This window comes from Lampetra fluviatilis, chromosome 11 (genome assembly GCF_964198595.1).
Source record: "Lampetra fluviatilis chromosome 11, kcLamFluv1.1, whole genome shotgun sequence".
In the NCBI taxonomy this organism is placed as follows: Eukaryota; Metazoa; Chordata; class Hyperoartia; order Petromyzontiformes; family Petromyzontidae; genus Lampetra; species Lampetra fluviatilis.
In genome coordinates, this window is record NC_136285.1 from 3,835,415 (window position 1) to 3,853,268 (window position 17,854).

General features: G+C 50.6%; 1 protein-coding gene across 8 annotated transcripts in view; it reads left to right on the forward strand.

The window, feature by feature from the left end:
* LOC144934736 (dynein axonemal heavy chain 3-like) overlaps nucleotides 1-17,854 on the forward strand; it is an 864,594-nt gene that overhangs the window by 119,897 nt on the left and 726,843 nt on the right. For 7 of the 8 annotated variants that reach the window (XM_078860821.1, XM_078860816.1, XM_078860817.1 and 4 more), the window contains one exon: nucleotides 15,216-15,307. Coding sequence is in view for 6 of the 8 variants with exons in the window: in XM_078860816.1 (XP_078716942.1) it covers nucleotides 15,216-15,307 (92 nt within the window). In the remaining 2 variants the exon portion in view is untranslated. Of the gene's footprint in view, nucleotides 1-8,713; nucleotides 8,797-15,215; nucleotides 15,308-17,854 lie in introns of those variants that run through there. The other variant, XM_078860820.1, reaches the window with a different exon arrangement.

The window sequence follows — 17,854 nt, forward strand, 5'->3', positions numbered from 1 at the left end:
ACCGTTAAACACGTCCGTGGCGAAAACCGGGGGCGGCCTACCGGATTCCAACCACGAAACCTCTGCCACAAAAGGGGGCAACAACCGCGTTGGCTACGATGGCCTCGCGGTCGTCATCCGCAGGGGACCCCGCTGGCGTGCGCGTGCTCGCGCTGAGCCAGAATGTGCCCAGCGGCTCTCGGTTTCCAACGCCGTCAAGTCCTCGCGACAGTCTCCAAATTGACGGGCTGGGTCCTGTACGTCTGCACGTGGCAGGAGTTTAATTGCGGTTTTGACATCATCAGAGCTCCTTTCGTGAAAACACACAGCCACTGCCCTGTCTCGGACTCAGGTCAGATCCGAGCCATTGCAAATTGTCGCCGTTTTGTTGGCTGAAATTGCGGGTGACCCCTTCGGCCTTTTGAAATGAAGCTTTGTGTGCGTGCCTGCCCTGCCACGCTGGTTTTGGCAGGCAAATAAGTAACCTGTCCAGCCAGCAAAATGTCTGGTGATTAAGGCAGGTCAGGGCAAAGTGCAGCCAGGGGTGTTGAGAGATAGAGTGTAGTGGAGAGGAATTAATTTTGTACCTACAATGAGGAAAAAATGAAAAAAAGTAAATCTCGGCATAGTTTGAATCATCTTCTTTATCCACTCATCATATGGATATGATACAAACAAATATACATTGTTGGTTAAAGTAACTCGCTCTCCCACTACTTAAAATGAAACGGCAACAGAGATTACCTCCATTCGCAGTCCTGAGCTCAGTGGTGGAAATTCCACATTCCCCTGACGATGGTGACCAAGTTGACTTCCTACTAAGTGGTAATCGTTTTATTTGTCCTTGGGGAATGAACGGCAGAGTTAACCCCCAACCGCGAATTGAAATCACAACCTTGCAATGGAGAGCCAGGTGCTCAAACTGTGGTGCGACGTGGCTGGGTATTATTGTGGATAATTCGGTCGGGTTTTTGTCTATTTGTTATAGAAACCCTCGTTCTAAACGTGTTGCTGTGTTCTCGTTTGATAATTAGTATTTTCCCTGCGTCATTGTCCCATAAATCTTGGGCAGGCCACGAAGGTCACAAAGCCTCTTATGGTCTCGATCCTGCTTGTAAACAGCTATTTGACCTCACGGGGTTGTGATCTGACTCCAATGCTTAATTAGCTTTAGATCCCCATGAGGCTTTGTGTGCTTTATGCCTTTTGTGTGGCGACATTGAGACAAGTGAATGATTTGAAGTGAATATTGCAGGGAGGTGATTTTTTTTAAAGGTGCAATATGTATTATACATGATCTATAGTGTCGTTTGTAAAAAGGCACGTGGGCGTCTGCATGCCAGAGTGCCTGTTTGATAGTGGTGTGGGTGGTTCCAACACATCGGTCAAAATTCCATATTCGTCTGGGTGCACAGATGTCTCGATAGAACTATAAACATGTCTATTTCAGCACTTGGCTGTGGCTAAATGCATATTTCAGCTACCCAAACAAACAAACACAACATTCACAAACCGAACCTTTGATCGTGAAGTTCAATGGCAGTTCTTTGTTGTGTTGGCATGCCAAGCCTCGACACTGCAACGAGATGTAACTATATTTTATGAACACCTGACAATGTTGAACAATTTTGCGGTGCTAAGCTCTTGTCAGGACCAAATGCCATCTCAGTCTCTACCCGGGTGTGTCCAACCCCATCTTTGCAGCTCTCTGACTCTGCAGCCGTCTCTTCTCTATCGACTCAGGCCCAAGATGAAGTCTTCATGCCTTTTATCCGTGACTACTCCGTGCCGGACTGGATCTAGTCTGGGTTTGGCCCAGACATTGCACAGTTCCAACCCCACACCTCGGCACCTCGGTTATCACATCCGTTCAGCAAAATAAATCTAAACTATATATATTTTAATATATAGGCAAGGTAAAACTGTTGTGTCGACCTGATCGGTGGACCATTTCCTGTGCTGCAGATGTTCAGCGTTCCCCCTGCTACCTCCAGTCCTCCTGGCCAGTGTGAAAGAGCGGGCTTCATGCCCCACAAAGGTAGTCTACTAGCTCAGATTAAAAAATATATACTAGTTAACAAAAAAATGTCACCGGATAAGGCTAACCGAGCTAAGGAGCTCTTTTTCTGAAAGCGACCTGGCCGCTAATGATAGCTTAGCGAAGTGGCTTATCGTGTGGATATTTATAGCAGCCGAACACTCTAAACGCATGTTTATTCTAAATGTAGAGGACAATCCGGAGGAACCGGAGACAAATCCACGCCACCACGGGGAGAGACATTTAAAGGGAGAGACATGTAAACTCTAAATATACATCAGGCGTCAGGGTCAGGATCGAACCCATGGCCTCCTGTATACCCGGTGAGGTAGTTAATATCTTGCCACCATGGTCTCAGCCCTTACCACACTGTCTCTTCCACTGCCAAAGTCTTCCTGGTCTCGGCACTAAACCAACCTCTCTCTGCTATCACCACCACCCCCGGGCCCACGGCCTGGTGTCAAACCCTATGGGGGTCACACCATCAATGGGCAGAAATCCAGGCGAGTTTGAGAGAAGTGATGCAAAAGTAATTGTACACAACATGTGAAGTAGTCATAGGTTCGGTTATATAAGTGCCCGGTACAAAGCACAAGCGATGGGGAGAAGTGGGTGGGGGTGGGGGGGTACAGATATTCCGTGGACAACAACCCCGAGGCCAGGTGACCACGGGACAGCGGAGAAGAAAGGTGGTTGGGCTCACTGCCCCACTCACGTCGTAGGGGCAACGATCGTGAACGTGGTATTTTTATGGGAGGAGAAGATGAGGGAAGGGAGAGGAGTATTTGTGTATATGACATTCAACATTTCATACATCGCCTTTTAATAATTTTCATTTTTAAACCAAAGGAGTCTGGTGGTTCTACTGCGTAGCCTTTCGCGGTTGTGGTGTATGGCTCTCCCGACGCGTACCCGGGTCGTACGACGCAGTTTTTCGACACGGTGTCCGACGTTTCAACCCACGGAGGGAAACTGAAGGCGAATCTCCCCAGCACGCGGGACGGACCGTCTAACGTCACGCCAAACAGCGCGCGGGAGCCTGACCGTTGGTCGAGGAGGGAGCGTTTCCCACCGTGACTCTTGACAGCCACAGAGTGTGGGCCCACTCGGCTACCCTTTGGCACTTCAGCGGCACTGGCACAGCAGCACGTGCCACCTTGGGGGATGGAGGGCATTTTGCTCTGGCTCAGGCCCAGTCTGCATTTTTTTAATATACACAATGAGGCATTTCTCTTCTTCTTCTTGCACAGAGCGTGCAGGCTTTCAGCACTGACTTTTTCAAAGGTCTGCCAGAGGTCTTTCGTAACACAATTAAAGCCTTTTTTGTTGTTGCAAAATGGAAGAGAGTGTTCTTTACAGAGAAGGAGCGGGGGGGGGGGGGGGGTCGAGGAGGGGGGCACGTGCAGGTGTTGGGGAGCCGGCAGTGACTGCCAGAGTGGTAGTGCGAGCCCACGGGGGGCTGTAAATGGAAATAATTTATTTGCGTGGCCCGTTTCAACTTACAAAATCGCAGTTATGTGACAGAACAGTTATGGACGAGACGTAGATATGTGGTAAGATAAGAGAAAGAGATTTAGTGAGATGAGAGGAAAGAGTCAGCGTTAAGGTGAGCGAAATGAATAAAAAAATTCCACGTGAATTTGCTTGTCTTCTTTTATCACGATTTGAATATAAGCTGACGTTTGATTCACCCGTAGATTCTCATGATCTGGGCGTGCCCCCGAGAGAACCGCTTGTGGCTCGAAGCGTTGCCCTCGGCCTGCGTGCGCCGTGTGCCGCCACTGCAGGTTGCGGATGCAAGATGATGAGGCTGGTGACATCGGCAGGGCCAGGTACACGTGGGGCTCTTGTGGACAACCACCGGGCCCTCTTTGGCATCACGATAGCGCTGAGAGGTCGTGTATCGCGCGCGGCGCAGACGGTGGGGGGGTGGGGTGCGCGGGGGGGGGCATAATGAGGGAACGCGATAGCGAGAGCGCCGCTATTGATTGCAGACGGGCAAAGCTTAACGCGCGTGTAACGCGACGCCTGTGAACGCGGCCTGGAATCCTGCCGTGCGTGTCTTTGGGAACGGACGCAGAATACCGCGGAGACGACGCACGGAGTGCGTCCCGCCCGGCCGACCCGTCGCAGGCAACTCACTCACAATGCGGCGCGTGTGGGCCAAACACAAACGGGCTGGCCTTGTCAGTGGCCTTTGTGCCATTCGAATCGCGCCGGATTCTTCCAGGCCTCTCTCAAGGCTCCGTCGCGCTCCGATGCGTTTTCAGATCGCGCCTCGTGTTGTTTCGGCACGATGGCCGACGTTTCGCTCATTGTGCTGCGAGCTTCTTCGGGAACTGTTTTCAACAACAAGTCCAGATTCTTTGCTGGCATTGCAGCAATGCTGCTGAAATTGTGCACTCCCAGAAGGGTGTGGGGCCAGTGGGTTGTGTAAAAAAGAAAAAACTACTGTTTTTTTAAGTCGACAGATATGTGAAGGAGACATGGGTCTGCCTATATACATTGTCCCTTAAATTCTGCACAGTGACGCCAATGACGATGTTGTGTTATATTTCTATAAGTGCTTGCTTTTAATTATCTTTTGAAAGGCATCAACCATCACGATATACATTTATAGCATTGTCTGTTGTCGCCATAGAGGAGTTCGATTTCTTATACGTACTATATTTACCGATGAGCTGGGAATGTTTCCTGCCTGAAAATGTATTTGGCCGACAGGTCTTCGAGAGAGGCATCAGTATTCAGGCCGCAGAATGAAAGACACTGACGTGTTTTCCATTCTTTAGGGCTCATCAGAATGCTGGATCCAGCAAAAAGAAATGAGCGCGTGACTAACAACCGGCGTGAAATTGGCTTTGTGATTAATATCCGGTGTATTGTGTTCCAAGTAGCACATTACTCCAATAAGATTACCAAAGGCATGGAACAGTAATGTGGTTACACTGGGTGTGTAATCAGATTACTGTTACATAGCGTCTACCAGTCGATTACTTTTAACGACTGCTTTTATTAAAATACACACTCAAAGGATTCCAAACAAAAAACAACGGAAGGGGAAATGATCGTGCGTGGAGATGGGAAGCATCCCAGGTCATGCTAAAGATGTGACAGCCATAACACAAAGGTTGTGAATTCAACCTGGCGTATGTTAATATGAATATCTTTTGTAACCCAGTATATGATAATATGAATATAGGATAGCAATTGCAAAGGCAATCATTGAGGCTGATGTATAAAAATACCAAGTTCCGGCTACATATATGAGGAGGATGCTATTTTGCTTTTAAACCCTTAAGTAAGCAGTAACTAGATAATTATAACTTTTCTAAGGGAATCCACCCAGCAATTCCAGTATCGATGAGATTGTATCGTTAGGTACGAAATGTGGTAAACACTCAAAAGGTAAAAGTGCAGGCCTGCAATTGCTTGCTTGCGCCACTGCTGGTGAATGGAGGCTCCACTCCAGAGGGTTGTTTTTGGCCGACTCTCCCATGCCAGCCAAGACGCCTTGGGTACTCAAACCTTGACCCCACTACACCGCGACCTGCCCCAATCGACTGACTACGACGAACCAACTTTGAACCGCTGGGTGGACAGAGAGCGGCGTGAACCGGGAGGTGGTGGATCTAAGAAACTCGCCACCCGCCGTTTCAACAGCCACCGCCGCCGCGTGGAGATCGGATCGAACCGGGACCCACCGGGGGCCCCCGGTTCGATCTCTCCAGATCGCCGTTTTCCAGCGCGTGAAATCGACGGTCCACCATCGCCACCACACAGCCACGAGCGAGGGTGACGTCCCCACCACCACCACCACGACCCACCCCAGCCACGCCTCGTGGTAGCCGTGTGTTTGGTTGTAAATTGCGTGGTGGCCCTCTCGCCTGATTGAGATTCAGGGGGCAGCGCCGCTACAGCGGCGCCCGCGTGTGTCCAGCGGCAACTCTCGCGGTCCCACACGGGGTGGAGGGAGGAGAAGGGGGGGGGCTATCAACAGCTCTTCGCTCACGTGTACACGCGGCCCCCATCTGTACAGCCCCACCCGCACAAAGACTAAGATCCCCAGTGTAGCCCTTTAACATACTGCAGTCGTAGGTGCTGTCTGGTAAGCACGGCAGCCCATACCGATAGAGTACACCAATACCCGCCACGGCGCCTGTGCCAGGCCAGGTGCACCCTGAGGCCACGTGAAGGCTCGCTGGTGGCAGGAGGTCACGGGACAGACCCAGCAGGTGCCATGTGTTGGCTGACTGAGATGACAGGTAAATGCAGCACCTGTGCCCCCCACTGATTTTAGCTGCCCGGCGCTCCCCTCGTTGTTGTGAGCGTCGCTCCTCTGCCCTCCGTTGTTGCTGGAGGGCGACGGCCTCCAAATGCCCAGTCACGGAGTCCTTCACGAGCCTCCTCCACCGAGGCTGATCTAGACACCGCTGGCACCGGTCATCGGCAAGTCCACTCAGCTCCACATCCTTCCGTAGAGCATCAGTCTATCTCCTCTCAGAAGCCCATGCTCGCACACACACGCAGACCTCAGTGTCGCCTGAACAGACTGTTGGAGCAAGTGCTGTTCGCGACCTCCTATGAAGGCTGGCACGGCACACGAGGGGCTGGGTGACCAGCACCACGCCCGACCGCCTTTGTCTCCCACACCTCCGATTACGTATGGTGCGAAATAAGTTTCACATACATTAATGCCTTCACACCGCACCGGTGCTCAACGTGGGGGAGGCCCAGGACCGGTTTAGACAATTGTGTTTGCCGCAAGCGAGAATCGAACTCGGGTCGCCGTTTTCGTTGTGCAGTGCGCTAACCACAAAACCACCGCTCCCCCACACCCATACTCAAAAACAGACAAAGATAAAGATACCCCTATAGCCTGGACATACCGTTGGGGCAAGTGCTGTTAGCGAGCCTATGAAGGCCGAAACGGTACACGAGGAGGGGGTGGGAGGCCAGCACCACGCCCGACCGCCTTTGTCTCCCCAGTAGCGATGTTTATACACCGCACCAGGTACTCATTTGTGGCTGAGTCGACCCATACTCACACCCATGCTCACACCTATACACTCATCCACCCGTACACTCACACACCCATCTGTGCACCCACCCGCTCACTCACCAGCTCACTCGCTGCATTTCAACAGCGTGATTCCTCGCCTCGAAGTCGTCGTCCTCCCCTCCCACCTGCCTCTTACCCAGCGCTGTGGCAACACGCGCCAGCGGCTGCATGTGCACAACCGTGGCACATGTCAGAGGAACTGTTTCTACTCAGCAGTCGAAATCCTCCTGTGTTTTCCTTTCTCTAGATTTTCTTCGTTTTGTCTTCGATTGCCGTTTGCTGCGCGTGGCTATTGTGAGCGTATTGCCCTTTTGCATTTGAAATGTAATTAAATTAAACCTCCTCGAGCATCGTGACTATTCTATAGAGTGCAGGCTTCTACTCTGGGGATGTTTAGTCGATTCAGAAATGCAGGTGCCTGTTTAAATATATACGGCATACTCGACTGGGTGGAACTGTGGTGACAGCACTTGCATCGCGCACAATCGGAAGGTTTGCCTCAGCCCGCGAGAAGGTCTACTCGGCCGTTCGCAAAATGAGCACCACTATGTGGGGGAGATCACATGGAGAAAACTAACCCTCGCCATGGGAACGTGGAGTTTCTACCAGTGGCTGCAGTTCTCCGGTGGAGAGGAGCGCCACACTGTTTGCTCGTTTGAGACGGGAGTCACGTTGGTTTGCATGTGTATGTGTGTATGTATGTTGAACTTCTATCGCACCGTACGTAGCCAACCGTGCTAATCGGAGGGCGCAGATTTGACGAAACGATGAAGCTTTGTGCAGCAAACGCCTCGCCTCGTCTCAAGGCCTTTTTTAGGCCTTTTTGCCAATTCCCCCGTGGAATACCACTAGTAAATTCTCTTTTGGTCGCTTTTGGCCTATGGAATATCACTGATATAGAAACAGCGCTCCAACTTTATGTACAACGCCCATAGGCACCACCTCGATGCCCTGCAGCTGCGAGCGTCTCGTGAGCGGAACAGCTCCTCCATCTGTGCGCGACCCACCAACCCGCCAGTCTGCCTCCGTGCGTCGCAGCGCTCGCTTTGCCATTCAACAGACGAAGCCGTGCGGCGATCCCGTGCCACAAAGACGCCTCACATTTTGCGTTCGGATAATTTTGTATTACCTTTACCGTATCATTCCCAGATTAGGTCGAGTTGATGATAGTAATTAAACTGCGTTCCATTAAAGTGAATGTCACCACACAGCGGGCAGCATTGACAGCCCACGGGGGGCGAGGGGCGGGGGGGGTTCGCCTCTGCCAAGCCCGTGGTTGTCGCGCGTCTAATAACGCGGACTCGCAAAACAAATTGCGACTTAAGACCTCCCTCGTGACCCTTTGACCCAACCGAGGCGTTCAGCGCGTGGCTGGGCCCGGTGCGGCGTTAGCACGGTCGGCTCTTGCATGCTATGCACTCCCCCACCACCCGTATTCATTTACGAGAGATGATGAAAATGTTAGTGGCCATACTTGGAAAGCAACGAGTGACCTTGGTGGTAGCTGTTGTTATTTTTTTACGCATGGTGCGCGATGCGAGTGGTGGTCTGTCATCGACGTCCCAGCAACGTAATCCCCGCCCAGAGGAAGTCTTCGTCTCGCTGCTCCAGCCACTGATTGAAAGCACAAGTCGTATTGGTTGTCACGAGAAAGTTGCTTTCCCCTGCAAGTGATTCTTGCGCTGTGGAAGCATGCAGAAGTCACTGGGTACCAGGTCTGGTGAGTATGGATGTTCTCCATATTTCCTTTGATTTTTTGTTGCTTCAGATTTTTTTTTGCTCCAGATTTAATATGGATTTTTCTCTTTCACATTTCACGATGTTTCCAGATACATTTTAAACGCCTAGAAAATATACGGAGATAATCGATGCATGTTAAATGCGGTTTCCCTGTTAAAAATGAACCTCGGTGCTTTCACGTCTCAGCGCTCGCCCTTTTTGTTTTAGCGAGGAGCCTCCGTCGTATTTATATTTCGCTGGCGAAATCGCTACCGAGACCCGGGCCTTTTCACGAGAGCGGCGATCGGAGCTGGAGTAAAGCAGCCTTTTGTCTCGGCGGTACGGACGGATTAATGCGAGGCTTGGAATGAGTCTTGCATTTTCCTTTGTGCTCACGGTCAAAGGGCTCCTTTGTTTGCTCCGTTCGTAATCCCCCCCCCCCCGCTTTTGTCGGGGGGTGCAGCGGGGGGGGGGGGGCAAAATGAAGATCATTGCAAGCGGTGAAAGAAAATGTTGCCAAAGCACAAAAAAGACCTCGATACCGCCTCCCTCGTGTCTGTCAGCGATATGACCGGTAATGCCTGCTGCATGAAACATTTGTTTTTTCTCTTTTTAAAGGGCAGAAAGTATATTCTTTGAAACAAAGGAAATACACAGTTTTTTTTTTAACAACGAAACAGAGAATCCTTTCATGGAATGGAAAAAAAACGAACGCTATTCCGTCTAAATGTACGTGTGTGCGCACATGCGAGTTTAATGGTCATTGGGTTTTTATCCCATTACAAAAATTCGGCCACTTTTTTCCTGTTAATTATACCAATTGGTGCTTTTTTTCGAGGGCCGAAGTTTGTGAGCTGTCTGCTTTGCCAGGATGACACATCTAGTCATTAGTTTCAGTGCAACAATGATCATTGCCGAGACACAGATGGTCGGAAGCCTTGAGGCGCCAGTGAAGTATGTTACCAATTGCTTTTGCTGGAATTCGGTGTGGGTAGGACATCCCGAGACGTTGAGCCATGGACAGCACCAAAACCCCTTTGTGCCTCGAACAAACATAACAGTCAATGATGTGTCTCCACTCAAGTGAGCATGGGGGTTGTTCTCACATCCACGGCCCTTGAGCCAGTGGTGGAATTTCCACATTTCTATGGCTGGGGCCATCCTACAGCATGACCACGTTTTATCTTTTAAGAGAGTGGTACGAATGTTGATGAACTCCAGAGAGACGATGGGCTGACTCGGCTCGATTGACTGAGATTTGAGCTCTAATATCATTACCGCCCGGCTACTTCTCAACATGAGGGCAGTGTAATCATGTATTGACCTTTACATGTCATAATGTTGAGATATCTTGACAGGTGCTGCTGTGACAGAGCATTCTTCTGACAATTCGGAAGGCTCCAAATTCAAATCCCGGTTGAATGTCGACTCAGATCATCGTTCCAGTGTGCGACTCTCGTCATCCAGAACGGACCGTGTGACATATAGCGACGCAATGCCCGAACCACAAATACGAAGGGGACATTGCAGCGAATGATACACTCCGCTGCTCCTGACACGGTTATCTGAATGTGTAATTGTAGTTGTTGCTCTGCATTCACATGAGCCGTACGGAAGAAGAAGGAGTAGACCTTCGTCCCTCCAGGGTGGATGACACGAGCACCGCTTCGTGTCAAGTCCCCAACAATTGTCCCACGGAGACAATGGCCTTTCCCCATCTGAAGAGATAAGCACTACCCCATTGCTATTGATCCGATGGTATCGGCAAAGGCGCAGCCCTGCAATTGCCCGCTCGCACCACTGCCGACAGAAGGGCCTCAAGGGAGCTCTAGAGGGCCCCTTCTAAAGGGTGTTTGGCCTGCTCTGGCATGTCGGCCAGACTTCTCGGATGAAGTGGGGATACCAACACTTTACCCTACCGCACGCTGGCCCGCCAGAGGACTCTGGTGTAGCCATTTATACTCCTGGGTGTACGGAAGGTGAGGGAAGTTAATGAACTCGTTCCATTGCTGCAGCTGCCGCGCCGGGAGAACAAACCGATTCTGTGACCACTGCATATGGCAAGTCCAGCGTGATTACACATTTACGCCTGTCCAGAAGAGCAGGAAAACATATTCTTGTTGAATAATATTAGATGCAAAGTTATAGGTTAGACTAACCGTAGTTCGTTGATCGGCAAGTCATTGTGTGGTGGGGTAAAGTGTGGGTATTCCTACGTCATTCAAGGCATCTGGCCAACGTGCAAGAGCATGCCAAATACCCTTTAGAAGGGGGGGGGAGAGCTCTAGGCAAAACGTATAAGTAAAAAATAATAATACTGGACTACGCAGTTAGGAAATTCTTTAAAAAAAAAAAAATCTAAACACTGATGTGTAACTTTAAATATAATTAATGCTACAGGATACTGAGATAATGTATTACTCTACAAATCGACTGTGAAATTAATTCAATACACATGCATGCATTTTTAAGATAACACAAAACAAAAAATAGCAAATGTCAGTAATTCAAATAAAATGTAATATTTATAATAATAACTTTATTACAGTTGAGTTTACCAAACCGAAATTAAATTTCCCGCTTTCACTATTACTTTGGGTGCTTAAAGTCTGGCCTTGTTGTGCTCGCTTGATACTGGGAGAAAACCTGACGAGTGAAACATCGCTCATCCCCATGCTGCTCTGATCCAAACACGTCCCATCGTTCGACGTCGAAGAAAAAAGAAACCCACGAATAAATACATCAGTCCGGCTGGTCTTTTTTTTCTTTATTCGTCCCAAACAAGGTTCCATCAAGCAGGCTCAATGCCGTCTTTGTACCTTGCACTGAGGGCGTGGAGCCCTGTTCAGCAGGTCTGTAAACTGGACAGCGCTGTCCCCTCGGCACCCACCGTGCCCTGTAGGCCTCTGGTTGTTGTTGCCCCTTGGTAGTTACTCGGCCCCGGGTTGGGGTCAGCGGTCGAATGTGGTTTACGTAAAACCGTAAACCACATTTATTTTAAATTTCATATCACCTCCACTCAGGGGGGGGGGGGTATCAAAACATTGCACAAACAACGTTCAAGTAAAGGCCGTGAGAAAATAGTGAGTCTCGCAACCCCCTCTCTCAAACAACGCCGAGGTTCGCAGCGTGCCGGATCACCGCCGGCGAGGCGTTCCAGATCCTTGGGGCAACGGATTTGATCGCTCCCGACTCCCACCCAGCGTCGAGTTCAAGGAGCCGAGGCTGAGGCAGTAGGTCCCGCTCCGAAGAGCGTGGTAGATTATGAAGCCCAGTCGTATGGCAGATAAGTCGGGCCCACCGGTGCATTGGTCCAAGGCCATGCAGAGCTTTAGAGACCGGAATGGTTAATTTGTGCTGGATGCGAAAGCTTACTGGAAGCCAGTGCAGATCGCGGAGAGTGGGAGGGATGTGCTCGAAGCGGCTGGCAATCGGATGGTTGTACGTTGAAAAATCCTGCTTTGGGGGGGGGGGATTGATTCCATCATTCCTCCGGGGTCAATAAAGTGACATACCACTCCGTGGGGAAGTCGAGAGCGGTTGTCCTATGAAGAGACTCACTCCCGCCATGGCAATGTGGACATTCCACGACTGGCTCAGGGCTGTAAACAGGAGGTGTGACCAACCGCCTCAATGCTCATTTGAGCAGGAAAGCCCTTTGACCTTTAACTGTTGATAACGGCTGCTGTGATTTGCTGTTGGTTACGCGTGGTGTGTTGTGCTGCCAGCCACAGGTGTATCGTGCTGTTGTCAGTAACAGACGTGTTGTACTGTTAGTGACGGGCAGGGTATTGTACTGTCAGTAGGGGGTGTGGTGGTGTGATGACAGTAGTGGTGTGGTGGTGTGATGTCAGTAGGGGGTGTGGTGGTGTGATGTCAGTAGGGGTGTGGTGGGTGATGACAGTAGGGGTGTGGTGGTGTGATGTCAGTAGGGGTGTGGTGGTGTGATGAATGTAGGGGTGTGGTGGGTGATGACAGTAAGAGGTGTGGTGGTGTGATGACAGTAGGGGTGTGGTGGTGTGATGACAGTAGGGGTGTGGTGGTGTGATGACAGTAGGGGTGTGGTGGTGTGATGTCAGTAGGGGTGTGGTGGTGTGATGACAGTAGGGGTGTGGTGGTGTGATGACAGTAGGGGTGTGGTGGTGTGATAACAGTAGGGGTGTGGTGGTGTGATGACAGTAGGGGTGTAGTGGTGTGATGACAGTAGGGGTGTGGTGGTGTGATGTCAGTAGGGGTGTGGTGGTGTGATGACAGTAGGGGTGTGGTGGTGTGATGACAGTAGGGGTGTGGTGGTGTGATGACAGTAGGGGTGTGGTGGTGTGATGTCAGTAGGGGTGTGGTGGTGTGATGACAGTAGGGGTGTGGTGGTGTGATGACAGTAGGGGTGTGGTGGTGTGATGACAGTAGGGGTGTGGTGGTGTGATGACAGTAGGGGTGTGGTGGTGTGATGACAGTAGGGGTGTGGTGGTGTGTTGACAGTAGGGTGTGGTGGTGTGATGACAGTAGGGGTGTGGTGGTGTGATGTCAGTAGGGGTGTGGTGGTGTGATGACAGTAGGGGTGTGGTGGTGTGATGACAGTAGGGGTGTGGTGGTGTGATGACAGTAGGGGTGTGGTGGTGTGATGACAGTAGGGGTGTGGTGGTGTGATGACAGTAGGGGTGTGGTGGTGTGTTGACAGTAGGGTGTGGTGGTGTGATAACAGTAGGGGTGTGGTGGTGTGATGTCAGTAGGGGTGTGGTGGTGTGATGACAGTAGGGGTGTGGTGGTGTGATGACAGTAGGGGTGTAGTGGTGTGATGACAGTAGGGGTGTGGTGGTGTGATGTCAGTAGGGGTGTGATGGTGTGATGTCAGTAGGGGTGTGGTGGGGTGATGTCAGTAGGGGTGTGGTGGTGTGATGTCAGTAGGGGTGTGGTGGTGTGTTGTCAGTAGGGCGTGGTGGTGTGATGACAGTAGGGGTGTGGTGGTGTGATGACAGTAGGGGTGTAGTGGTGTGATGACAGTAGGGGTGTGGTGGTGTGATGTCAGTAGGGGTGTGATGGTGTGATGTCAGTAGGGGTGTGGTGGGGTGATGTCAGTAGGGGTGTGGTGGTGTGATGTCAGTAGGGGTGTGGTGGTGTGTTGTCAGTAGGGCGTGGTGGTGTGATGACAGTAGGGGTGTGGTGGTGTGATGTCAGTGGGGTGTGGTGGTGTGATGTCAGTAGGGGTGTGGTGGTGTGATGACAGTAGGGTGTGGTGGTGTGATGACAGTAGGGATGTGGTGGTGTGATGTCAGTAAGAGGTGTGGTGTGATGACAGTAGGGGGTTTGGTGGTGTGATGACAGTAGGGGGTGAGGTGGTGTGATGACAGTAGGGGTGTGGTGGTGTGATGTCAGTAAGAGGTGTGGTGGTGTGATGACAGTAGGGGTGTGGTGGTGTGATGACAGTAGGGGTGTGGTGGTGTGATGACAGTAGGGGTGTGATGGTGTGATGTCAGTTGGGGTGTGGTGGTGTGATAACAGTAGGGGTGTGGTGGTGTGATGACAGTAGGGGTGTGGTGGTGTGATGACAGTAGGGGTGTAGTGGTGTGATGACAGTAGGGGTGTGGTGGTGTGATGTCAGTAGGGGTGTGGTGGTGTGATGTCAGTAGGGTGTGATGGTGTGATGTCAGTAGGGGCGTGGTGGTGTGATGTCAGTAGGGGTGTGGTGGTGTGATGACAGTAGGGGTGTGGTGGTGTGATGACAGTAGGGGTGTGGTGGTGTGATGTCAGTAGGGGTGTGGTGGTGTGATGTCAGTAGGGGTGTGGTGGTGTGATGACAGTAGGGTGTGGTGGTGTGATGACAGTAGGGTGTGGTGGTGTGATGACAGTAGGGGTGTGGTGGTGTGATGTCAGTAAGAGGGGTGGTGTGATGACAGTAGGGGGTTTGGTGGTGTGATGACAGTAGGGGGTGAGGTGGTGTGATGACAGTAGGGGTGTGGTGGTGTGATGACAGTAGGGTGTGGTGGTGTGATGACAGTAGGGTGTGGTGGTGTGATGACAGTAGGGGTGTGGTGGTGTGATGTCAGTAAGAGGTGTGGTGTGATGACAGTAGGGGGTTTGGTGGTGTAATGACAGTAGGGGGTGAGGTGGTGTGATGACAGTAGGGGTGTGGTGGTGTGATGTCAGTAAGAGGTGAGGTGGTGTGATGACAGTAGGGGTGTGGTGGTGTGATGACAGTAAGAGGTGTGGTGTGATGACAGTAGGGGTGTGGTGGTGTGATGACAGTAGGGGTGTGGTGGTATGATGACAGTAGGGGTGTGGTGGTGTGATGACAGTAGGGGGTGTGGTGGTGTGATGACAGTAGGGGTGTGGTGGTGTGCTGTCAGTAAGAGGTGAGGTGGTGTGATGACAGTAGGGGTGTGGTGGTGTGCTGTCAGTAAGAGGTGTGATGCTGTGCCGCAGATCGAGTGGCATGAGAGGCCCCGGATCCTGCAGCGTGGGTCCTGGACCCTGGCCGTTCCTTCCAAGGAGGAGCAGTTCTTCCGCAGCGTCAGGTAAGCGAGGTCACCTGTGCCCATTCACTCTACATCTCTCGCACTCTCCGCGTGTGTGTTTTTAAACTCAACTAAAACTTTTTTTATTTTACCAGGTAAGGCCAACTGAGCTGTATAGCTTTTTTTCATATCTGACCTGACGACGAATGACATTGCGACAGTGGCTTATCGCGTGAAACACTCTAAATGCGTGCTTGTAAATGTGGAGCGCAAAAACCAGAGTGACCCGGAGAAAAATCCACACGACCGTGGGGAGAACGTGCAAACTTCAAATATACAGCAGCAGGCATCGTCGGGGTTGGCATCGACACCACAACCTCCTGCATACCAGGCGTGGTATTTAACATCTCCTAGCCACCGAGTCATCCTATGAGAGATGCAGGCCAGGGTGAAATATAAGTTGCAAATGGAGTTGTGCGTGACCAGATTTGTGCCACAGTGCGCTCACAAACATGGCATATTTCACGCACCTACGATTAGCGTCGTTGGCTACGTATGGTGCGAAAGAAGTTCAGCATACATACAAGACAACAGATTCGCTGTTTAGGGATGGTGTGGCCAGAATCCGTGCACGCAAGGCGGCGTTTTGTCTCCCCGTTACTGAAGTAGACCGCCACTGCAGGAGGTGTTATTTTTAAAGTGCAAATTAACATAAATATAATTGGCCAAACTACCCCATGCACGGAACCCTTTTAAGGATAGTTTCAAATCAATCTTCATTTCAAGTGCCCGATATCGCCTCCAGATGAAGTAGGCATCGGTGCACATTACAGCAGAAGGGGAACGGTACAGGGGGTCAGGGAGCAACAGAATTTAAAAAAGAAACCCACCGCGACCTCGCAGCGGCGAACACAGCCTGAGCAAAGTAAAATTGCTTCTGTGCGCAAAATGAAATGCCATTCTTGAGACTCAAAGCTTCCTTGGATAAAAGGTCATTGGTCATTAATATTGTATTAAGCCGCCTAGTTGACTTAACAGAGGCTCAGGCCAACTTTTGATGTCGATTGCCACGCGTGTTGTGGACGGTCAGGGATTGAAGCCCGTACGACCGGATCATTGTCCATTGAACTAACCGACATTTCCTCCTCAGCACACATTTATGTAAGAGGAACATTCACAGTCAGCTTGCCTGGGAAATGCTATTAGCAAGGGAACGGCTTTTCTTTGCTTTTTGCTGATGTTGACTATACAGCACAACATCTATTGCTGAGTTGACTTAGGGAAGGCCCGCTTCAGCTTCAGATACGAATATCAATGAGCGATGTAGTTTGGCCAGTAAATGCACGTAGGCTACGGAGATGCACAGCAGTGCGTGAACCGCTGTACCACCGCTCCCTGCGCGCTGCTGCCCCTGACTGTCCTGGTTGCCTCGGTGCCTCTGGCACTTGGCTGCACTTGCCTGTGACTCCTGTTTCTGTGGTGACCATGGGACTCATCATATTTGGAGTTTGCGTCTTTCTCTCTCATCAACATCACGGTGGCTATGAGATGTGAACTAACCTCGCCTGGTATACAGGTCATGGGTTCCATCCCGACCCTGACGACTGCTGTATATTTGGAGTTTGCGTCTTTCTCTCTCATCAACATCACGGTGGCTATGAGATGTGAACTAACCTGGCCTGGTATACAGGAGGTCGTGGGTTCCATCCCGACCCTGACGACTGCTGGATATTTGGAGTTTGCGTCTTTCTCTCTCATCAACATCACGGTGGCTATGAGATGTGAACTAACCTGGCCTGGTATACATGAGGTCGTGGGTTCCATCCCGACCCTGACGACTGCTGTATATTTGGAGTTTGCGTCTTTCTCTCTCATCAACATCACGGTGGCTATGAGATGTGAACTAACCTGGCCTGGTATACAGGAGGTCGTGGGTTCCATCCCGACCCTGACGACTGCTGTATATTTGGAGTTTGCGTGTTCTCCCCCTGGTCGTGGGGATTTTTGTCTGGGTCCTCTGGGTTTTCCCTCCATATTTACAAACTTGCGTTTAGAGTATTTGGCAGCTATCAATTTCTGATAAGCCACTTCATTGAGCTATCATTTATGGCCAAGTCGCTTATAAAATAGAGCTATATAGCTCAGTGGGTCTTACCTGGTACAATAACAAGTTGAGTTTTAGTTTCGTTTACTCTTGAGAATGCAAGGTGCCATTTTATGCCCCTTTACAGCAGCAACATCAAAGTGTCGCCCTGCTCAAATGACCCCTGGGTTGGCCCTGAAGTCGTGACATATCATTCTCTTCTAAAATAAGTAATATTTAAAAATACTTTTTTTAACAACACGAGTAATGGCAGAACTCCACGACTCCAGAAAGTGGCCCCGAGGCTTGCCATAACGTCAGGGGCCGTGGTGATTTACAGCCAACGTTAGTTGAGCGTGGACAATTAGACCCAAGCTGAAACATAACACATACAACGAATGTTTAAAACGACTTTTTTTATATAGAATATGGTATTGTCATCAGTATGACATAAGTGTACCAAGTTTGCAGTCGATACCACATTGGGAAGTGGGTAAAACCTGAGTTACAAGATTTGAGGATAC